We start from the raw sequence: 24,904 nt of genomic DNA on the forward strand, positions 1-24,904 counted from the left end.
CACATTTAGACACCCCAGTCTGAGCCTTTGAGGAGGATGAGCACTCCCCACTTGTCTCCTTTTATTCCATCTTATGTTTGTTGAAATACTAGAAAGGGAGGGCTTCCAGCTCTGTGCTCCTGCCCCCTTTAGTTGCGCTCTACAACAAACAGAGAATTTGGATGTAGAATTCTTTCTCTTGTACCCTAGGGATAACATGACAGCTAGAGAATGGATGCAAGCAGATGTGGCCTTTCTTCATCTGTTCCTTGTACTACCTTAGTAATTTGGGAAATGGCATCTGGGTATGAGACCCTGGACATTTCACTTACCCTGGTTCAGTCCATTGATGGCACATTAACCCCAGTATACCACATCATTCCATTTCACTCTTCCATGCAGGCCTTCCACCCTTCTATATGTTTAGGCTCCAATTACTCAAAATCAATTGCACACCATCTTTCCATCTCCAGTTTGGTCTGGTTTTCCTTGTTCCCTTCACTTCTGATGCATATATCCTCTTTGTCACCCTTTCCTCACTCATTCTCTCCTTATGTCTGAACCATTTCAACACACCCTCTTCTGCTCTCTTACACCCATACTTGTTTTAATTCCACACATCTCTCATACACTTTCATTACTTAATCAAACCAACTTACATGACATGTTGTCCTCAAACATTTCATTTCCAACACATCCACCCTCCTCTGCACAACCCTATCTATAACCCATGTCTCGCAACTATATGATATTGTTGGAAATATTATTCCTTTAAACATATCTGTTTTTGCTCTCCGAGATAATGTTTTCTCTTTCCACACATTGCTTCCAGAACCTTTGCCCCCTCCCCCACCTTATGACTCGCTTCCACTTCCATGGTTCCATTCACTGCCAAGTCTACTCCCTGATATCGAAAACACTATTCCTCCAATTTTTCTCCATTCAAACTTACTATACACCTAGTTGGGACCACTACACCCTCAAATATGTATATTTTTGCCCTCCCTCTCCTTCCATGCACATTCCTCAATGCTCCCAGACACACACATACACATAACTCATTTCCATTGTCTGCCATGTTGATTCTAAGGTTTTTGAAACACTCCAGCTCTCCCAGCTCTTCTCTAGAGACTCTACAAACAGTGACAGAGTGGAGGGATGGGTAGGGGAATGAGGGAGTGTGAATGTTAGATGTGCACTGTCTATTAAGTGGTCATAATCACTCATATTCACTGTTCCATTGTGGCAGGTGATCATATAGATGCAGTAATTATGAAAGCTTATTGTAAAAGAAAATAAACTCCATGCAGTTGATCAACACTTTTCACAATCATATTATTTGCCATTATCTGTAAGAACACTTAATTATAATTTGTATTATTTATTTATTATATTTTTTGTACTTTGTCGCTGTCTCCTGGGTTAGTGAGGTAGCGCAAGGAAACAGACGAAAGAATGGCCCAACCCACCCACATACACGTATATACATACACGTCCACTCGTGCACATATACAGACCTATACATTTCAGTGTATACATATATATACAGACACAGACATATACATATATACACATGTACATAATTCATACTTGCTGCCTTTATTCATTCCCGTTGCCACCCTGCCACACATGAAAATACAACCCCCTCCCCCCGCTTGCGTGCAAGGTAGCGCTAGGAAAAGACAACAAAGGCTACATTCTTTCACGCTAAGTCTCTAGCTGTCATATATAATGCACCGAAACCACAGCTCCCTTTCCACATCCAGGCCCCACAAAACATTCCATGGTTTACCCCAGACGCTTCACATGCCCTGGTTCAATCCATTGACAGCATGTTGACCCCGGTATACCAGATTGTTCCAATTCACTCTATTCCTTGCACGCCTTTCATCATCCTGCATGTTCAGGCCCTGATCACTCAAAATCTTTTTCACTCCATCTTTCCACCTCCAATTTAGTCTTACACTTCTCCTCGTTCCCTCCACCTCTGACACATATATCCTCTTTGTCAATCTTTCCTCACTCATTTTCTCCATGTGACCAAACCATTTCAAAACACCCTCTTCTGCTCTCTCAACCACACTCTTTATATTGCCACACATCTCTCTTACCCTTTCATTACTTTCTCGATCAAACCAACCTCACACCACATATTGTCCTCAAACATCTCATTTCCAACACATCCACCTTTATTTCAATGATTACATGAAATTGTCCTTTAGATATATGTCATTTATATATTGTTGGATTCTTGTGTTTCCCACCCTCCCCCAGTTTAGGTACCTTAACTGCTGCTGTGGTGTTGCCACATGTGCTGAGTTGCCTTTGAGATGAGGAACATTGCATATGTAGGCAACTTTGCTTAGAGATTGATTTACCTCTTTCATTTAGTTTTAATGTATTTTTCTGTCATTTAGGTGAGGACATGGATATGGTGGAAAGCAACAGTGTAGATGTTGTGGTTACTACTTTGGTGCTATGCAGTGTGTCTGACATTGTTAAAGTCATCAGTCAGGTCAAACGAGTCCTTGTTCCAGTAAGTAGAGTGTTGTTACAATTCCTGTAATGGATGAAATTATTATTACCAACAGTTTTTTTGCAACCTTTGTCCATTTTCCTCTGTAAGTATTTGTGTTTTGTGCTCAACTTTCTTTTAAGAGAACATGCAAGCAGTATGACCTTGGAAAACCCAACAGCTCTTTCATATATAATCTTATTCTTTGTGCCCTTATACAGTTGAATAGATACTGCCTTGTCAGCTGTCAGTCCCATGACACCTTTTCCATGCTTTTGTATACAGTCATAAGCATTTTCATTTCCATTCAGCATCATTATCTAACCTTTCAGTATATACTTCAGGTATTTTCATCCTTTAACCCTTTTGTTGCATGATTAAATAGACTAGTTCAAAAAGTGTCAGCAATCCTCCAAAAAATTTAATTATTGATTTGACCTTTTCTATCACTTAACAATATAAGTAGAAGATATATCTTCAAGATATACCACTAAAGTTTTGTCAAATCTATAATGGACAGAGAAAAAGAATTATATTATTTTTTTATTATACTTTGTCGCTGTCTCCCGCGTTTGCGAGGTAGCGCAAGGAAACAGACGAAAGAAATGGCCCAACCCACCCCCATACACATGTATATACATACGTCCACACACGCAAATATACACACCTACACAGCTTTCCATGGTTTACCCCAGACGCTTCACATGCCTTGATTCAATCCACTGACAGCACGTCAACCCCGGTATACCACATCGCTCCAATTCACTCTATTCCTTGCCCTCCTTTCACCCTCCTGCATATTCAGGCCCCGATCACACAAAATCTTTTTCACTCCATCTTTCCACCTCCAATTTGGTCTCCCTCTTCTCCTCGTTCCCTCCACCTCCGACACATATATCCTCTTGGTCAATCTTTCCTCACTCATTCTCTCCATGTGCCCAAACCACTTCAAAACACCCTCTTCTGCTCTCTCAACCACGCTCTTTTTATTTCCACACATCTCTCTTACCCTTACGTTACTCACTCGATCAAACCACCTCACACCACACATTGTCCTCAAACATCTCATTTCCAGCACATCCATCCTCCTGCGCACTACTCTATCCATAGCCCACGCCTCGCAACCATACAACATTGTTGGAACCACTATTCCTTCAAACATACCCATTTTTGCTTTCCGAGATAATGTTCTCGACTTCCACACATTCTTCAAGGCCCCCAGAATTTTCGCCCCCTCCCCCACCCTATGATCCACTTCCGCTTCCATGGTTCCATCCGCTGCCAGATCCACTCCCAGATATCTAAAACACTTCACTTCCTCCAGTTTTTCTCCATTCAAACTCACCTCCCAATTGACTTGACCCTCAACCCTACTGTACCTAATAACCTTGCTCTTATTCACATTTACTCTTAACTTTCTTCTTCCACACACTTTACCAAACTCAGTCACCAGCTTCTGCAGTTTCTCACATGAATCAGCCACCCGCGCTGTATCATCAGCGAACAACAACTGACTCACTTCCCAAGCTCTCTCATCCCCAACAGACTTCATACTTGCCCCTCTTTCCAAAACTCTTGCATTTACCTCCCTAACAACCCCATCCATAAACAAATTAAACAACCATGGAGACATCACACACCCCTGCCGCAAACCTACATTCACTGAGAACCATGAACATGAAAGAAATGCAGAAAATAGGAAAACTTGCTCTCCTGTAAATGGTAGATATATTGATCCAAGTCATTAGATAGCTAAAATCGTTACTGAGTAAAAAGGAATATATTGGATTTATGTATTACACAGTATCACTGTTTGTAAATAAAGTGCAGGATGTTCCTGGAAAAGTGACAAATTTCTGATGAAAATTAAAAGTTGTCATGTTGCCATGTATTTGTTTGTATGTTTGTTTTTTAACTAATACTACTGCTACTGTGTAAATTATGGAAAGGTCTGTGGGGCTTAGTTGTGGATAGGGAGCTGTGGTTTTGGTGCATTGCACATAATAGCTAGAGTATTGATGTGAGCAGATGCAGTTTTTCTTCACTTCTTCCTGGCACTGTCACTAATGTGGGGAACAGGGATCAAGTATGAAAAAAAAGTATTGGCATATGCAAAAGAAGTGTGTGGCATGTGGGAGGTGGGCATGTGAGAAAGGGTAGTGAGTGATGGGTTGACAAAGAAAAGTTGCTTGTGAAAGAAAAAAGAGAGGTGTATGTGTGGTACTTAAAGGGAAGGAGTACAAATGATTGGGAGTTGTACAAGAGAAAGTGGGAGGAGGTCAAGAGAAAGGTGTAGTGGTTGAAAAGAGGGCAAATATTAGTTGGGTTGAACAGTTATCAGTAAATTCCAGGGAGAATAAGATTTTTGAAAGGAGGTTAATTGTATGAGAAGAACAAGAGAACAGATGGGAACATAAGTGAAAGTGGCAGTTAGGGAAGTGGTTAAAGACAATTATGAGGTGAGGAGATGGAGTAAGCATTTTGAAGAAATGTTGAATGTTTGATGATAGGGTGGCAGATGCAGGGTTTGGGTCAGGAAGGTGTTCAAAGTGAGAGAGTCTTGGAAATTGGTTTGGTGAAGAGAAAGGAAACTGTAAATACCTTACATAAGATGAAATGTGACAAGGTGGCCGGAGTGGATGGTATTGCAGTTGAATTTCTTAAGACAGGAGGTGACTGTGTTGTTGATTGGTTCATTAGGATTTGTTGTGTATGTATGGATCATAGTGAGGTGCCTGAGGATTGGCAGAATGCATGTATAGTACCATTGTATAAGGCAAGGGGGACAAAGGTGAGTGTTCAACCTACAGAGATATAAGTTTGTTGATTGTACTTGATAAAGTGTATAGGAGAGTTGTACTTGATAAAGTGTATAGGAGAGTGGTGATTAAGGTGAAAGCATGTACAGAGCATCAGATTGGGGAAGAACAATCCAAATGGTGGCAGATTCAGATGAGAAACTGCAGACAGTGGTGACTGAATTTGGAAGAATGTATGAAAGAAGGATGGTTAGAGTGAATGTGAATAAAAGCAAGGTTATTAGATTTAGTAGGACAGGGACAGGTTAGTTAGTTGGTGTGTGAGTGTGAATTGAGAAAGTTTAAAAGGGAGTTGTTTAAGATACCTGTGAGTAGACATAGCAAAGAATGGAAAGGTGAAAGCGTAAGTGAATCATAGGGTGGGGTGAGGAGAGCGAAGGTTCTTGGAGCATTAAGGAATATGTGAAGAAAAAGGTCATTATCTGGGAGCTTGAAAATTATGTGTTTGAAGTTACAGCAATCCTAATGGTGTTATATGAATGAAAGGAATGGGCTGTAGATAAACCTGTGCAGATGAGGATGGAAGTATTGAAGATGAAGTGTTTGAGGACAGTATATGGTGTGAGGTAGTTTTATTGAGTAAGTAATTAAAGGGTATGAGAGAGGTGTGGTATGAGAAGAGAGTAATTGGGAGAGTTGAAGAGGGTGTACTGAAATTGTTTGGATGTATGGAGAGAATGATTGAGGAGAGTTTATCAAAGAGAATATATATTAGAAGTGGAAGGGTAAAGGGGAAGGGGGAGACAAAACTGGAGATGGAAGAATGGAATGAAAAAATATTTTGAATGGTCAAGCCCTGGACATGCTGGAGGGTGAAAGGTGTGCATGGAATTTGAATGAATTGAATTGATGTAATATACAGGGGTGACATGCTGTCAGTGGTCTGAACCAAGACATATGAAGTGGATGGGGGAAACCATTGAAAGGATAGATGACTGTAATTTCAGTTCATTGCGCATGATAGTTTGAGAATGGATGTGGGCAATGTCAGGCAGTCTTCTTCCGTTCCTGTCACAACCCCACTAATGTAGGAAATAGTGGACAAGTATGAAAGAAAAAGATGCATGTTATAGATTATATACATCAAAATTTAATTGAAAGTATGGCTGATGTTATAAATTTAGAAACTCATACCTGTGGCTACATACCAAGTCTTCACATAAGTCAAATGCAGTCTAAATCATGGAAGTTTTGGCCATAAATATTTCTTTTTTCTTTCAAACTATTCGCCATTTCCCGCATTAGCGAGGTAGCGTTAAGAACAGAGGACTGGGCCTCTGAGGGAATACCCTCACCTGGCCACCTTTTCTGTTCCTTCTTTTGGAAAAAAAAAACGAGAGGGGAGGATTTCCAGCCCCCCGCTCCCTCCCCTTTTAGTCGCCTTCTACGACACGCAGGGAATATCTTTGTCATTTGTGTAGCTAAACTGATTGATGGAATTGACTAAGGTGTTTAGGTGTTTCCAAGTTCACATTCCTAAGTGTACTTCTGTGATGTATCAGAATCACTAACATTCTCAAACTCACTGCCAAAATTGCCTTACTTTGTGCATCAGTTGTGGTCCTCTTTCACTTGCCGCTCATGATTGTTTTTGGAAAACAAAGCATATGGGAAACCATAAACTTGAATATTAAAACATTGTTTTGCAGCTTATTCTGTAACATTTGGCATATATCAGCATGATAAGGATTATATAGCATAGTAGTTGCATAGCAATTAATAGATACAATGATTAATGAATTATCTTTATTTTTTTTTTTTTTTTTTTTTTTTTTTTTTTGCCGCTCAGTTTTGTGTAATATCCTCGGGTTGCTCTGTCTCAACACCTTTTAAAATACTGTTCTCCATTCACATCCTCGATATATTCTAAAAACTTAAAGTTTGTGGTTAGGTAACCACTCACTCTTCTTCCAAGGAAAAGGGCTTCTAGCCTTTTCCTGTAACAAAGTTATCTAAAATCTGGTACTTTACCATCTTTGTTTTCCTCCTCTGAACCCTTTATATATTTCAGCTTTCTGCTTGTGTTAGGTGCGATGACCAACCTTTAGAATCTTATTTTAGTTTTTGCTTTATGTAGAATATGAACAGCTTGCTAAATTTTTCTTTATTCATATTCTTGAAAGTTGTTCTAAGGTATGCTAACAGACAGTTTGGGCATCAGGTAACAAGTTAGGGATAATGTCAATTTCCAAGTCCCTCTCATGCAGAGAATCCTGAAGGTTAATCCCTGTTTGATGATAATCATATTTTGGCTTTCACTTTGCCCCATCCTCATTACTTTACATTTTCTTGGGTTGAATTTTATCAACCATGTATCAGACCAACTTTGGAATCTGTTCTGTTCAGGTCACCTTTTTAGTTGATGCAATCTTTCTTCCTTTTCACTTTTGTCATGACCTTTTCATCACTGCAAGCACATTCAGGTAGGAGTCCATGTGCTCAGGCGAGCCATTTATATAGATCAAGAAGAATAATAGTCGCAGAACACAACCCTGTGGCACCTTTGGTTACCTCAGTTCACTTGGAGAAGGCCCCTCTCACATGCCTCCTTTTGTTTTTTCCACTGGGATCATCTATCCATTTGTAAGGTTTACTATTGATTCCTGCTAGGCGATCCAGCTTCTTAATCTGCCTCACATTCAGTACAGAGTCACATATTTTATGGCATTTCAGACACAAACAATCCATTCAGTCATCCCTATTGTGTAAGACAGCTCTTGTTCTCAAATGAATCTAAGTGATTTGTTCCTTAATACCATGCAGACAGAGCCTTACAGGCCAAAACTGCTAGTAAGACCAGTTGGTCGTTCATTGCCAATTCCCAGTGTATCATAATTTGTTTGTCACTGCCATAGTGGTTACAGTCCTTCTAATGAGTGGGCAGGCCTGAAGTGGCACTCGCAGGGATAGTCTCTGGGATGAGTTGGGTTGGCTTTCAGGGGCAGTCCTTGGGATATAGTTCCTGGGATGAGTGATACAGGCTTGAGATACAGTCCTTGGCATGTGTGGAATAGGCATAGAGGGATAATCACTAGCATTAATTGGATGAGCAAAAGAGCAGTCCCGGGGATGAGTAGCAGTTAAAGGCCCGATATTTTGCATGAGAAACTGGGCAAGGCTTCAGGTTACTGCATGTTGACCTTGAAGGCCATTCTAAGGCCACCAAAGGCTACCATTATTTCCAGATAGGTGCTGGGTAATATCATGAACTTCAAAAAGCTTAATGTTCTCAAAAGTGTGGAAATGGGTATAAGTGGAATGTTAACTATAATATAAAGACCAACATTCCCCAGTTACAAAAAATGGCATTTCTTATTAAAGTTGAAGTCCTGAAACAAGAGTTGTGGGAGTATGTGATAGAGCGTAAGAAAGTAATCTCTAGATTGATATGGGTAAAACTGAAAGTGGATGGAGAGAGATGGGTGATTATTGGTGCCTATGCACCTGGGCATGAGAAGAAAGATCATTAGAGGCAAGTGATTTAGGAGCAGCTGAGTGAGTGTGTTAGCAGTTTTGATGCACGAGACCGGGTTATAGTGATGGGTAATTTGAATGTAAAAGTGAGTAATGTGGCAGTTGAGGGAATAATTGGTGTACATGGGGTGTTCAGTGTTGTAGATTTGTGTGCTGAAAAAGGACTGGTGATTGGGAATACCTGGTTTAAAAAGAGAGATATACATAAGTATACATATGTAAGTAGGAGAGATGGCCAGAGAGCGTTATTGGATTATGTGTTAATTGATAGGCACGTGAAAGATAGACTTTTGGATGTTAATGTGCTGAGAGGTGCAACTGGAGGGATGTCTGATCATTATCTCGTAGAGGCGAAGGTGAAGATTTGTAGAGGTTTTCAGAAAAGAAGAGAAAATGTTGGGATGAAGATAGTGGTGAGAGTAAGTGAGCTTAGGAAGGAGACTTGTGTGAAGAAGTACCAGGAGAGACTGAGTGCAGAACAGAAAAAGGTGAGAGCAAAGGACGTAAGGGGAGTTGGGGAGGAAAGGATGTATGTAGGGAAGTAGTGATGGCTTGCGCAAAAGATGCTTGTGGCATGAGAAGCGTGGGAGGTGGGCAAATTAGAAAGGGTAATCAGTGGTGGGATGAAGAAGTAAGATTATTGGTGAAAGAGAAGAGAGAGGCATTTGGACGATTTTTGCAGGGAAATTGTGCAAATGACTGGGAGATGTATAAAAGAAAGAGGCAGGAGGTCAAGAGAAAGGTGCAAGAGGTGAAAAAGAGGGCAAATGATAGTTGGGGTGAGAGAGTATCATTAAATTTTTGGGAGAATGAAAAGATATTTTGGAAGGAGGCAATTAAAGTGCATAAGACAAGAGAACAGATGGGAACATAGGTGAAGGGGGCTAATGGGGAGATAATGACAAGTAGTGGTGATGTGAAAATGATAACCATCTCCCCCCGCACGCACGCGAGGTAGTGCTAGGAAAAGACAACGAAGGCCACACTTGTTCACACTCAGTCTCTAGCTGTCATGTATAATGCACCGAAACCACAGCTCCCTTTCCACATCCGGGCCCCACAAAACTTTCCATGATTTACCCTAGACGCTTCACATGCCCTGGTTCAATCCATTGACAGCACGTCGACCCGGGTATACCACATTGTTCCAATTCACTCTATTCCTTGCATGTCTTTCACCCTCCTGCATGTTCAGGCCCCGGTCACTCAGAATCTTTTTCACTCCATCTTACCACCTCCACTTTGGTCTCCCACTTCTTCTCGTTCCCTCCACCTCTGACACGTGTCATCTTTGTCAGTCTCTCCTCACTCATTTTCTCCATGTGACCAAACCATTTCCAAACACCCTCTTCTGCTTTCTCAACCACACTCTTTTTATTACTGTAACATCTCTCTTACCCTTTCATTACTGACTCGATCAAGCCACCTCACACTACATATTGTCCTCAGACATCTCATTTCCAACACATCCACCCTACTCCACACAACCCTATCTATAGCCCACACCTTGCAACCATATACCATTGTTGGAACTGCTATTCCATCATACATACCCATTTTTGCTTTCCGAGATAATGTTCTCGCCTTCCACACATTTTTCAATGCTCCCAGAACCTTTGCCCCCTCCCCCACCCTGTGACTCACTTCTGCTTCCATGGTTCCATCCGCTACCAAATCCACTCCCAGATATCTAAAATGCTTCACTTCCTCCAGTTTTTCTCCATTCAAACTCACCTCCCAACTGACTTATCCCTCAACCCTGTTGTACCTAATAACCTTGCTCCTATTCACATTTACTCTTAAAGATCATTCTTTGATATGATTTTTTTTTTTAAGATACACTTATAAAGTCTACCTTGGAACAGTTTTGAGAACTTAATTTTGGAAAGATTTTAGGAAAATGTAAGGTATTGCCTAATAAAAGCAGTGCAAGAAATATAACCTGTTGTGACTTTTCTTTTCAGGGTGGTAGATATTTTTTTATTGAACACATCCAAGAATGGGACCAAAGGAAGCATAGAATCCGTTACTATTTGCAGAATATTCTGACTTGGTTTGGAATCTGGTCATTTTTTTTTGATGGCTGTTGTCTAAACCGCAATCCCCTTCCAGTGATCAATGCTGTAGGGTTCACAGATGTTAGTTTTGAAAAGTTATATGCACCAGTACCAGTTGCATTCATGACAATTGTTTCTCCGCACTTAAGGGGTATTGCTACCAAGTAGCCATCAATCAGGAGACAGTATTATGAAAACTGGTTTAGAATTAAAGCAAGTTTAAATGATTTTGATCTTAGATATATATCTTTTTATTGTTATTCAGCATTATCATTTCCTAATTTTGCTCTTATTGTTGTATTAAAGATTAATTCTAATCAAATGAAGGTTGTATCTAATTTAGATATGCACATTTGTTTTATTGTTGAATATGTATTTAGGTATCATGGAGAGAGTGGCGAGTATATAATGTGGAGGGGATGAGAGGGCCTAAGAAGTGAGTTAGTTGACTGCTGATGATACTTCACTGGTGGCAGATTTGAATGAGAAACTGCAGAAGTTGGTGATTGAGTTTGGAAGAATGTGTGAAAGTAGGAAGTTAAGAGTGAATGTGGAGGTTTATATGTTATATGGAAGTGCAAGTTCGTATGCATTGTATTCCTATAAATATATATTATTATATTATTATACTTAATCGCTGTTTCCCACATCAGTGAGGTAGCGCCAGGAAACAGACAAAGAATGCCCTATCCACTCATATACACACATATATGCTGTTTCCTTGCGCTTCCTTGCTGATGCAGGAAACAGCGATTAAGCATTATTTGAAAAATAAAAATATGATATGTATAAAGGCCAAACACACATGTACATTTGGGAATTACTGTGTGTATGTAGTTGCTTTATATGCATGGCATTGAGTAGTCCTTTATGGATGACAGTGAAGTGCAATTTGAGTATCTGATTCAATTGTGCCTGTATTAATGGGTGTTTAGTAGTGAGGTTTAGGGTTAGTTTTGGGTTAGTCTTGTACTGTATATGTGTGTCAGAATGCAGTCTGTTAGTGGTAGGGGGCCTGGGATGTGTCAGCAACTGTTTGCTGATGAAAGATTTGAGTGAGGAACTGCAGATGCTGGTTGTTGAGTTTGGTAGGACCATGTGAAAGGAATAAGTTGAGAGTACATGTGAATAAAAGCAATTGATTTGGTTTAACAATGGAGAGAGACAGGTTAGTTGAAATTTGAGTCAACCTGGAGGAAATGGGGTGTTTTATATATGTGAGAGTGGACTTGGCAGTGTATGGAACCATGGGAGCTGAAGTAAATGAGGTAAAATTGTAGGCACATTGATGTTGTGCATGGAAAGAGAGGTCACTATTTGTGAGGGCAAGATGGTTATGTTTGATGACACATTAGTCCTAACAGTGTTATTTAGTTGCAAGACACAAGCCCAAGATAAAAAAAAGTATGGAACAGGGGGAAATGTTTTGGAGATGAAATGATTAAGGACAATATGTCGAGTAAAAGAAATGATAAATGTGGTAGTAACAGGAATATGTATGGGAGAGCTGAAGAGAATGTTGTTGAAATAGTTGGGATGGAAAAAATGAGCGAGGAGAGGATGACTGAGAGGGTATACGTGTCAGGACAAGTTGGAAGTCAAATGAACTAGGAAAAGGGTAAACTAACGATGAGATAGAAGGATGGGTATAAGAGATTTGAGGCATCGAGACCTGAGCATGCTGAAGGTTTTAAGGTTTACATGGGATTGGAATGATGTATAAAGGTGTCACTGGGTTAAACAAAGGCATATGAAGTTGTTTTGGGTAATCAGAGAAAGGCCTTTAGGCCTGGTTGTAGATAGGGGGCTCTGCTTTTGTTGCATTATACAGGGTGTCCCCAAAATATGTACTCACTTTTTGACACCTTATAACTTTTCTTTTTCTTTTTTTTTTTCTTTTTTCAGATGAGAAAAAAAATCAATGAGTTGTAGGGTTTCAAAAAGTGAGTGCATTTTTTGGGGGGCACCCTGTACATGAGGGTAGGGACTGGATGTGAGTGAATGAGGCCATTTTCATCTATTTTTGGTACTACCCCACTATCACAGGAAGTGGCATGCAAATATTAGAAGAAAAAAGAGTGTGTATGTGTGTTTCTTTAGCAAGGGGTGTCTTTAAGTGTCGGCAACAACCCTCCACAAGGGGAGAAGTGGATATGACCACTTCTTTTTCATCTAATTCTTACTCCACATGCAAACCCCTCTCAACCTTCCTTTCACTTGCCATCAAGGTAGTTAGGAGGCCTTAGTAATGGATATGTTACTGCACTTCCAGATAATTTGAGAGAAAATGACTTTGTGAAGACCTGAGTACCAAATTAATAGAATCACAAGGATATAGCACGACTATATACACTTAAAGGGAGATGAACATCTACTAACATGCTGCCTGGGTATGCCAAGAAATGGTGGACAAAATATGGTCTACTTTTTTGCATCTCTTCTGGGTTGATGCCTTAGAAAACATATCCACTAAACTGCATCACCTTTCTGATCAGTACCCTTATAAGACATCCAATCAATGGAATGATTCTGAAATTGAGGATAACTTTTGGAGTTAGTCACAGTGTCTGGGGAATGGAGCATTATGAAAATGAAATCTCCAGGTCTTGAAAATTTGATGTAATGTGATGTAGAGAGTGGGGAGGCCAAAATGGAGGTGGAATGATGGAGATATCGAACGATTGGGGCCTGAACATGCCAGAGAATTGTGGTGCATTATACTTGAAAGCTACAGAATGGATGTGAGTGAATGAGACCTTTTTCATCTATTTCTGGCACTACCTCAGTATTGCAGGAAATGATAAACTAGTATTAGAATGAAAAAAGCAAGTGTGTATGAGTGTGTCTTTGGGGAGGGGTGCCTTTAAGTGGTGGCAGCAACCCATTGCATGAGAAGTGGATATGTCCACTTCTTTTTCATCAAACTCTTACTCACAATGCATACCCCTCTCAACTTTCCTTCCATTTACCATCATGGTAGTTAAGAGGCCCCAGTGATGGTTATGTTGCTGCAATCCCAGATGATTTGTCAGAAAATAAGACAGTGAAGAGCTGAGTACCAAATTGATAGAACCACATGGGTACAGCACAACTATGTGACAGTAAAGGGAGTTGGACATCTATGCATGCTGCCTGTGTATGCCAAGAAATTGTATGGGCATGACATGGTTGGCTCTGATTTGCAACTGTTCTTGGTTGGTGCCTTAGAAAACAAACCCACTAAACTGTATCATCTCTCTGATCAGACCCTTATAAGACAACCAATCAGTAGAGTGATTCTGAACTTAGAAATGATTCCTGGAGTTAGCCAAAGAGTCAAGGACCTTTATGTATATGAGATCTCCAGGTTTTAAGAATTTAGTGTAATATGTTGTAGAGAAAGGGATGACCAAAGTGGAGGAGATTGAAGAATGGAGTGAAAAGAATTTTGAGCAATTGGAGCCTGAACTTGCAGGAGGATGAAAGGCATGCACAGGATAGAGTGAATTGAAACAGTGTTGTATATTGGGACTGACTTTTTGTCAGTGGACTGAACCTGGGCATGTGAAGCATCTGGGGTATACCATGGAAAGGTCTTTAGGTCCTGGTTGTGGATAGGGAACTGTGGTTTCAGTGCATTACACATGACAAATAGAGAATAGATGTGAACAGATGTGGCCTGTATTCATCTGTTCCTGTCAATACCTTGCTAATGCTAGAAATGGCAATCAAGTACAAAAAAAAAAGATGTAGAGGGATATTTATGTAGCATATTTGGTAGTAGAATCACAAAGGGGCCTTGACTTTTAAAGAAATGTACTTGAATTATATTGATCATTCTTCTGAAATCTTACTCTTGCTTTCATGATAATGACATTAGTTAGATCTTACCAGTATGTGATAAAATCTTATCATGAGTGTATAGTGTCAGTTCTTTCCTCTTGTAACTCATTATTTGTTAAGCAGTTCCCGTAGAATGCATTTTTGCTTTTGTAAAGTAGACATGCTCCTGCAAACATCCATATACTCTAGACTTTGACATCATAGACTTCCACATATGGGTTTTGAATCAAACCAGACCCTGTTAGGGAAACATAGTGATACATCTCTAGATACTAAAGTTTCATGTAATTTCATGATGCCCCTATGCTGAAGAAACTAAGTTTACATTTATTTTCCCATGGCTTAAAGTACTTGAGTATTTACTTTTGTGTTAATTCACAGTGATATGATGTGGCACTGTACATTTTATATAGGTATGCACATTTTTTGGAGTTAAGAGATCATGAGAGATAATCGGAAATGTTTTGAATATCATGAAAATTTCAGTCCTTAAAATCAGGTGAGTATTATTCTCAGTTTTCATAATTTAAGATATTCTTGAACTAATGTACATATTGCCATAGCCCTCTCTTTACCCATGCTCCTATTTGCCCTAGCATCCTCATGATAAACCACTGCCAAAAGAAAATTTTAATGCATATTTATTGTTTCAAATTACATTTGTTATTTTGTGTATGTAGAAATATGATTTTTTCTCATTTATGTAACCCCGGAATCCCTTTACAGGCTTTGTTGCCTTGGGGCTGTGCTTTGTCTAGTAGCAGGGAAATGATGACTCATTTGGAGTGAGAAGTTCTTCAACAAGATTGTGCTCCATTTCATCACTTGGTGATGATACAATCTCACTTACAGTGCAACCACATGTAGATGGAGTCTTGTTACATACTTCAGTAATATGGTGTGACTAGACTCTGCATGCATGAGTTACACCACAGGTGAGAAGTCACTTTCACTGAGGTTGTATGATTTTCAGTTGAGGAAAAGGAGTACAATCTCATTAAAAAAAAATTTCTCTCTAAAAAGAGTCCATCATTTATCTGCTAGTAATGGAATTACAGCCTTAGAACTCTGAGAGCTCCATACAAGGGTTCCTAGGGTTATCTGATTACTGTAAGTGAGAAAGAAAATTGACAATATGACTTTGCAAAATATACATACAGAAAGTTAGATAGGATTCCTATATATGTGTAAGTTTGCATCATAACTGGGGCAAGGCTCTAAAGAGAGAATGATTTATGTGTTCTGATGTAATTTGACAGCTTCACTCCTTTGTGCATCAAGGATTTGGAAGCTGAAGGAAAATAACACCAATGTAAGCTGTGATATTTATTATTTGTATGTTTCATTACAAATGTAGTGAATAATGTACTCATTGTTGTATTGTTTTTTAAAAAAAGAATATAGAAATTTTAAATACTGTAGAAGTAATGCCTTTAGTAAAAATACAATTACGTATTGAAATATGTTAAAGAAACTGTTTGATGTAATGTTACATCTCTGTGATGACTGCATTAGTGCCATTGTCCATAGGAACAATAATTACACATGGAACAACAATACAAAAGTAAAGTGTCTTCTACAGAAAGGGTAGTACAAGTTCTAATTCTATTAATTTATTTTGAATACTTCATTTGTAATAACATATGGTGATTATATAAATACTTTCCCCGGTGCATCTAGTGTATATTGTATGTTTTCCAGATTTATGAAAAGTTTAAAGTTATTTCATACTGACAGTATATATTTATTTTGTTGCCATGCTTCCATAAGCAATGTATCGTGCTACTTCCATAATAAAGAAAAATATATTGAATGTCTATCTGTCTGTTATCATTGACTCCATTCCCATGGGATGAATCATGTGCATGTAGGCATGTATGGTTTGTGGGTATTAACTTTACTGAGCTGAAGTCCCTAAACTCATCTTTGTAATACTGTGTCATTGAAGATTAGTATAATCTAAAGCAGGTGCTATGAGAATAAGTTAACGAAAGGTATATTGGGACTACAATCAGCTTTGTTCTACAAATGAGATATTTATATTCAGTTATTTATCTATCTTATCCCTGGGGATAGGGGTGAAAGAATACTTCCCACGTATTCCCTGCGTGTCATAGAAGGCGACTAAAAGGGGAGGGAGCGGGGGGCTGGAAATCCTCCCCTCTTGTTTTTTTTTTAATTTTCCAAAAGAAGGAACAGAGAATGGGGCCAGGTGAGGATATTCCCTCAGAGGCCCAGTCCTCTGTTCTTAACGCTACCTTGCTAATGCGGGAAATGGCGAATAGTTTGAAAGAAAGAAAGATTTATCTATCTATCAATATCTCAAATGCCTGTTCCCAACTCGAACTCCCTCAAGGGGGTGGCCACAGCAATAAAGTCTCCAAAACCAGTAAACTCTAGTGCCACTTCTTAGCCTTTACTGCCTCACCCTTCACAGGCCACTGGCAGAGGGCAAGTCTAGTGCAGTGTTTGCAGAGGCTCCTACCTAATGCTTCTGTCTAATGTTCCTATCAACTACTTCTGCCTAGTGTTACTGTGTTATGCTCCTGCCTAAATGTTCCTACCTACTACTACTGCCTGTTGCTCCTAACATTTTGCCAAATACTCCATTACAGCTCTTAATGACCCCCAAACACTATTTCAACTGCAGATTCATATTCAGCATGAAAACTGGTCCTAATACTGAGGACATTAAGCAAATTTATTACCCTACATACAGTTATAGATGCATAATTGTAAATAAGTCTATTTTCAGATTTCAGATATTTTTTACTATGTATTCCTTCCTCACAAGGAAAGACCTATGTCTGGCTGCTGCCTCCACACCCCCCCCCCCCCCCCCTCCACCCCACCTTTCCTTTTTTCAAAGATGACACATGGCTAAGATTTATTGTGGATACAACTATATGATGCTCTCAGCATGAAATCATTGTATGTCTGGTCACTCAGACATGGTTTTGCGTTAGTGTGCCTGAGGTTGTTGTGAGAAAACAATGTTTTTTTTTTATTCCTCCAGGCTGCCACTTCATTTTGAGAATTTTGCTTGTGGGTGCTGTATTTCTTCCACTTTTGCTTCAGTATGGGGTTGTACTTCAGTGGATAGGAAATTGATTGACTGACCATAAACAAAGGTTAATGATGAAGCCTGAGAATGGTTACATGTAACAAGTGGAGTGCCACAAGGATCAGTCTTGGAATCTGTTTTCTTTCTCATATATATTAATGATATTGATATTGGGCTGCATTGCAAAATAACAAAATTTGCTGATGATACAAAGCTGGAAAGTAAGTATACAAATGAACTTGAATGCCTACAGCTTTAATCTGACATCTAGAAACTGATGAACCAGGCTTATAAGTGGCAAATGAATTTTAATACTGATAAGTGCAAATTTTCACATTGGTAGTAAAAACAAAAAGGCAAACTACGGTATGAATTCTGTTGAACTGCAAAAGGTAAATGAGGAAAAAGACTTGGTTGTAATAATCTCTGGTGACCTAAAACCAAGTAAGCAATGCACAAAAGCAGTGAAAAGAGCAAACAAAATTCTTGGACTCATAGTTAGTGCTTCTGAATTAAATTCCAGGGATATTGTACTCACTCTTAACATTTCCTTGGTTCATCCTTATCTTGAATACTGTGTTTAGTTTTATTCACCCACACTATAAAAAGCAATGCTACCAAAATGATTCCTGGACTGAGAAACAAATCTCACGAGATTATATTAAACAACTTGAATCTGTTTAGCTTAGAAAAGAAAAAGTTAAGAAGTGATATAATACAAATATTCAAAATCATCAAAGGTTTGATAATTTTGATCTGTCAAGTTATTCAAGACTTGATTCATCTGATTTTACTTGTTGTAATGGGCAAACGAATTACCTCAAATGAGGTGAAGTACTTTTTCTTCAGTAATATTGTTAACATCAAACGATTTGCCAGTTAGTGGTTGAAAGCATTACTATAGATACACTTTAGAATAGGGTTGTTGAATACTTCACTTCAAGTCTGCGACTTTCATTATTTGCATCTTCAGTCAAAATGACACTATGCAGGTTATCCTCTTTGAATTATCTGTATGCCTTCCAAATTTTACCACACTGATCTGTGGGTTTCTGATATAATGCACTATCACAAACAGCCTTGAAATTACCCAATAGTCTGTTGCTGACTGAATTCCTATTCATTCCTTTGTATTCTCTGTTTATTTAAGGTACCCTTTCCATCATCCTTTCACTTCTACCTTTTTATTCAGCAAGTCCCTTTTTGTACATCTTACTTTAACATTTCATCTCTAACATCCACCCCTTTCCTTTTTTCCCTCCTTCTAGTGCTTTTTCTTATTTTCCCCTAAACTTTTCACTCGGCTTTCTTCCAAAATCTTCATCTACTCTTTCTTTGCTCTCCTCTGTCAGCTTCTTAACATTCCACTTATATAGCTTATATTCTTTCCTCCTCCTTTGCTAAACTTTCCAAGGTACATTTCTTTCAAACAATGTCTTATGCCTTTTTCTTCTCTTCCACAGTATTTTTAACCTTATTTGTCCACCATGCATTTCCCTTTTTATTCTTATATCTCACAATCTTATTTTTCAGCTGCTGCTTCTAAAACTTTTACAGTCTTTCTCTACACATTTTAAAGATTCATTCATGACTGCAACCCTACATTTACTGCGCTTCCATCTAAACTTCCAATCACCCTCCTTTCATACTTATCCTAGCCTTTTTTTTTTTTATTGTTCATCTCACTGGCCAACACTTTTACTTCTCCATTCTTCCTGGTCTTCACTTCCACAAGAACTGTGAAATGGAGCAGCATGGCTTTGAGGCTCCTGGATGAGCTGTCAAGAAAGAGGTGCCACTTGTTCGGATTACAGGCGATGCCGATTGCCTCGAACAGTTTGGTTACATTGTGGCACAAGCTGAGCCCATCTTGACAGGTGAAGAAGCTAGAAAAACCAAGGTGATGCTTCCTCTGATCTGCAATTTGCATACTTTCATCAGACAAGTTCCACCGCTTAAGCTGAAACATCAAAAACAGCATTAGACTTTTTAAGATCAAGTCGTTGAGGTCTTTTTGATTGGGGTAGAAGTGGTTTCTCTCCTCAGCTGCAACTCTGAAACTGTAATCTGGATATACAAGGTCTTCCCCTGTGACTACTATTTATATTACTGAAAACCTCTAGAAAGTTCTGTATCAGCTACTCAGCACTGAATTATGTGGAATGTTTTGAAAAATGGGTAAATTTCTAAACAATCAATTAGAAAATAACACATTACCCAGAAACAGCAAAAAAGTGAAAATTTGATACACAGTGTTATATACAACCCAACTCATAATCTTGTCCTGTCGCTTTTGTACTGTTGTAATCTGGGATCCACATATCACTTCATCTAGTTTTTTGTGTTTTAGTAAAGGCCTGAAACACTGCACTTGGTTCGTTTAGCAAGCCACTTATGAATGCGATTTCATTTGTTTTGTGTGAAATGTCCGATTTCAGTCTCGTGTTGGCATGTATTGTTTATATGGTTAATATGCACCGTTCAGTCGCGCACCAGCTACCGACGCGTGTGGAGCTGCAGTCGTCTTTCAGATCTAAGTTGTAGCTATTCCTCCCCTGCGTTGTCGCTATCCTAACTTTGTTTTGAAGGTAATTTTTCTAAAGCTATTCTTCATCAATATCTTTATAAAGTTGTTTTGTGCAAAATTGATATTTTATTGACGGGTGTCTCCGCCTAAATTTAAATATAAGAAAGCAGACTGGGTGTCATTTACAAGGCAAGCCGTCCTTGATATATCCGGTGGTGACATTGATGCAAAAGTCCTCAAGGTTACCTCCACCATACTGAGGGCTGCTGAGAACTCTATACCTAAGGTTTCTACAATTTCCACAAAGCATAGAGTTCCTTGGTGGACACCAGGTTGCCGAAATGCACTGCGTGAGCGCAATAGGAGATGCAAAATTTTCGACAACGAGCCTTCAGATAATAACTTTGTTGCATACAAACGTGCGAGGGTTCAGGCAAGAACAACTATCAAACTAGCCAAACGAGACTCCTGGCGCGGCTTTGTCTCTACCGTGAATAAGGACACACCATTAAGTCAGGTCTGGTCCACAGTTAATAAGATAAAGAGAAAATACAAGCCACCACTTTCTCCTCAAATCCTCCACCAAGATCGAATAATCGACGACCCGATGGTCATTGCCAACACACTCGCCAGGAGATTCTCAGAAACAAGCAGCTCGGCCAATTACGACCCGCGCTTCCTACACCACAAGCGACACACCGAGCTGCAGTTACTAGACTTTGCCACAGAGGATACTTTTGATTACAACCAAACGTTCACCATGACAGAATTGCTTCTTGCCCTGAAATACTGTAAAGGTTCGAGCCCGGGACCCAGCGGGATCACTTACGGGATGATCCAGCACCTTAGTCAGGCTAACCAGACTAAGTTGTTAGCATTGTACAATGAGATTTGGACGTCTCGAACGTTTCCAAACTCATGGCACTTTGCGCACGTCATCCCCATCCCAAAAGGCTTCGGACGCCTTACGAATACAAATTCGTTTCGACCTATTCCGCGCACGAGCTGCATTTGTAAGGTCACGGAGAGAATGGTTAAAGAAGGCTACTTTTTTTGTTAGAATCGAAAGGTTTATTAAATGATCAACAGTGTGCTTTCCGTCGTAACAGAGGCACATTGGATCATTTAATACACTTAGAACATTCTATCCTAGAGTCAATCAGTAAAGTGCGTTTTTTGGTTGCCGTATTTTTAGATTTAGAAAAAGCCTTCGTCATGACATGGCGAAACGGAATTTTAAGCAAACTTTATGCTTTTGGTTTAAGAGGTTATTTACCCATATTTATTAAAAACTTTTTAAACAATAGAACTTTTGCTGTGAAACTTGCAGCACTCGGTGTCACTTAGGACACATTTGTCCAAGAGAATGGAGTGCCGCAAGGCAGCGTTCTTAGCCCAACATTATTTGATATTATGATAATGATATTCTGTCTCCAACTTCCGTCCCGCGAGATCTTAAATACTCACTTCATGCTGATGATTGTGCGCTGTGGCACTCTTCGCCTAGTGCACAATTTTCGGCTGAGCGGGTTCAAGCTGCGCTTGAGTCCGTTCATCGTTGGGCGCTACAGTGGGGATTTAAGTTTCAACAAAAGTATCGCGGTTGTCTTCACCCGAAAAATTGATATCCCGATTTTGCATTTAACGTTAGACGATAACCCGATCCCGTTTCGAAATACAGTTAAATTTCTCGGCTTAAATTTTGATAAAAGACTAAATTGGAAAAGTCATGTCGACTATCTAGTAACAAATTGCAGTAAAAGACTAAATGTTCTTAAAGGCCTTTCGGGTACCTTCTGGGGAGCCGACAGAAAATCTTTATTAATGAATTATAAGTCCCTAATTAGATCTGAATTAGACTATGGCTCTCAGGTGTATGCTTCGGCGAGCGAGTATACCCTGGGGAGGTTGGATGTGATACAGAATAAATGTTTACGAATGTTCCTTGGAGCCCTAACCTGTACCAGAGTTCCACGATTGGAAGTTGAGGCCCATGTACCTCCTCTCCGACTAAAGAAGTGAGATCCTGTCGTGGCAAAGCGGTATTCTGATGGCCGGAAGGAACAATGCAACTGCCTGTCGCCTCATTCAGGAATGTTCACAGCTCGTCAACAGAGGCGTCAGGCCCCTGGACGTCAGAATACACTTCCTCAGTGAGAACTCCAGTATTAAAGTGAATGAAGTGGACTCGCTGGTTAAGAATTCCCTACTCCCTTGGGTGGGTTCCAAAATTAACATCAAGACGAGCTGGCTACCAGCCAAAAAAGCACACACATCGGAGGGCGAGGTACACCAGGGTTTTCGTCAGGTCATCATTGTTCACTCATCGTATGTTCACTTCTACACTGATGGCTCCAAGACGGATGAATGTGTGGGTGCAAGTGTATGGTCGATGGAGTGTGCACTCAGATACCGCTTGCCGAACCATACATCTGTATTTTGCGCTGAATTGTTTGTCATTGATCGAGCCATAGACTATATAATTAATTCAAATCATAGTAAAGCCGTAATTTTTTTCTTATTCTCTTTCCGCTCTTAAAGCAATAGGCTGTGAATATACAGAGTCCTGTGAATTACAGGGCAATATTATTAATCAACTAAATTCATGTAAAAAAGATATCATCTTGATCTGGGTGGCTGGCTGGTCACTGTAATATATACGGCAATGAGCAGGCAGACAGCTTGGCTAAGTCGACCTCAGAACTCGAGGAGATCGTTCCGATCCCTCGGGAGCTGGGGTCCTGCCTTTCCTTGGGGAAGAGATCACTCCATCTTCTGTGGCAGAGTCAGTGGACCAACCTGACCATCAACAAAAAATACAAGCAAGAAGTGGCGGACTGGCCGACCTCGTACCGCAAGAACAGAAGAGAAGAGGTCGTGCTGGCCCGCCTCAGAATGAACTGCACGTACACCAACCACCTGCAGCCATACACTACCAGAAGTTTTCCACCCGTATGCCAACAGTGTAACCAAACCTCCACAATAGAACACCTACTATTAAAATGCAAGAGATACGAACAACATAGAAGGAAATTTTTGAAATATCACGCCAACCAAAACATTTCCTTCAACATCACTAATGTATTCGGGGATAACCCGAGTACTATTAACAAATTGGTGGTCTTCCACAGAGAAACAGAATTAATCAAGATGATGTAAGGTGGTTCGCGGATTCTCCACTGTGGCGGAGTCGGCTTGGTGTGCGGCTCCTCCTACTTGGGCTGGTCGCATGGTGGGTGGACATGTCCATTCATTAGGCGGTCGGCCTCCGAGGGAGGTGGTCATCCTCCGGGTCGGCTACGCCATGGTGTTGAGTCGGCGGACCTCCGATTGACTATCTATTCTGTGTGCATGTTATGGTGGAAGCCTGTCCCTAACCTGTCCTATCTTCTCGCATTCTTGGATCAAATGCAACCGTGGATACTGTGCCGACCGGGTGGTATTTGCCGCCACGTCGGCCCAATACCCACAAATCTTTTATTTCCACTACTTATATTTATTATTATTCATTATTATTATTATTACATCAAAATTACACTTTTTTTTAACAGGTATTTAGGAATGATGACATCAGTCATACACTAAATATGGTTGCAGGCCGAATGACCTTCCTCATAGGTCGATGGCCGTAAAACCCAACAAACAATATGCTCCGTTCTGCTGAATTTGGCAGACAGCTTTCAGTCCTGGTACCATTCTGAAGATGGAAGCCAGTGTCATTTCCTCTGATTAAGAGGGGATCTAATACAAGTATTCAAAATTCAAAGACCTCGATACTCTCGATCTAACTAGCTGCTTTACGATAGATATGTCAGATTTACTAGGTACAGTAACTGAAATTACTATCTGACACGTTTGAGAACAGATTTGATAAGTACATTGCATCAAATTCACAATTGATTTAATTTGTGCCACCTTAATTACACGAAAATTTTACAAGTTTTCTTTAAAGCATGTGTATGTCTCTACACTTACCAAGCTACTATATGAGTTTCTGATTTCTTTTAACTATCAACAAGTTGTGCCCTAAGCTTCCAGTTGTCTGTTACTGTTTGAATGTCCACGTAGTTTTCTGTCATGTGGGTATAATTCAGAGATCTGTGTTTTTCCTAAATTACTGAATTTTCATTTGTCATGTATCAGAGTATCAGTGGTGCACAGAAATATAAACACTGTTTACATCAAGATTTTAGGTGTGTTGTTACAGTGTCCGTTTCGTATATGGTATATCTACATGTTTTGCCCTATGCTTGTAAACCTTAATGTAAGACTCATAGTGGTAATGACTGTTATTCAATAGTTGAGGAAAGAAACCCCTTGTTAGGTTTGGATCAGTTGTGTATGTCATGTCTGCTGTTTTAAGCATTCAAAAACGTTTACTTGATATTTCCCCCTCTCAGGTAGCCCGGAGAAGGAAGGCTTCGTCTTCGGTGTCAGCTGAGATGTAGTGAAGAAAAACACTAGTTTAGTGACCAGGTAATTTTCACATTTTTTTTGTGATGATGAAGTATGCCTGATTATTGAATTTTTCATTCTTGACTATCTAGTTTTTACAAAATCAATTGTCATTAAATGTATTCGTCTATGAGAGTATTTAACTGGATTACTGTAAGCATTGGTACTGACAAAAGTCACCTAAAAAGTGCC

At 39.7% G+C, this 24,904-nt stretch overlaps 2 protein-coding genes across 3 annotated transcripts in view; both read left to right on the forward strand.

Moving 5' to 3' along the window:
- Window positions 1-16,485, forward strand: part of LOC139750619 (thiol S-methyltransferase TMT1B-like) — a gene marked incomplete at its 5' end in the record, with an annotated part of 32,056 nt that extends 15,571 nt beyond the window's left edge. Inside the window, 2 exons of the mRNA XM_071665293.1 lie at window positions 2,397-2,515; window positions 10,752-16,485. Coding sequence (XP_071521394.1) covers window positions 2,397-2,515; window positions 10,752-11,012 — 380 coding nt within the window. The remainder of the gene's footprint in view (window positions 1-2,396; window positions 2,516-10,751) is intronic.
- Window positions 16,486-20,223: 3,738 nt separating this feature from the next.
- Window positions 20,224-24,904, forward strand: part of LOC139750824 (uncharacterized) — a 54,318-nt gene continuing 49,637 nt past the window's right edge. For both annotated transcript variants that reach the window (XM_071665592.1, XM_071665594.1), the window contains exons 1-2: window positions 20,224-20,318; window positions 24,658-24,733. The gene's annotated coding sequence lies outside the window, so the exon portion shown is untranslated. The remainder of the gene's footprint in view (window positions 20,319-24,657; window positions 24,734-24,904) is intronic.

Source organism: Panulirus ornatus, chromosome 10, assembly GCF_036320965.1.
Source record: "Panulirus ornatus isolate Po-2019 chromosome 10, ASM3632096v1, whole genome shotgun sequence".
Lineage (NCBI taxonomy): Eukaryota > Metazoa > Arthropoda > Malacostraca > Decapoda > Palinuridae > Panulirus > Panulirus ornatus.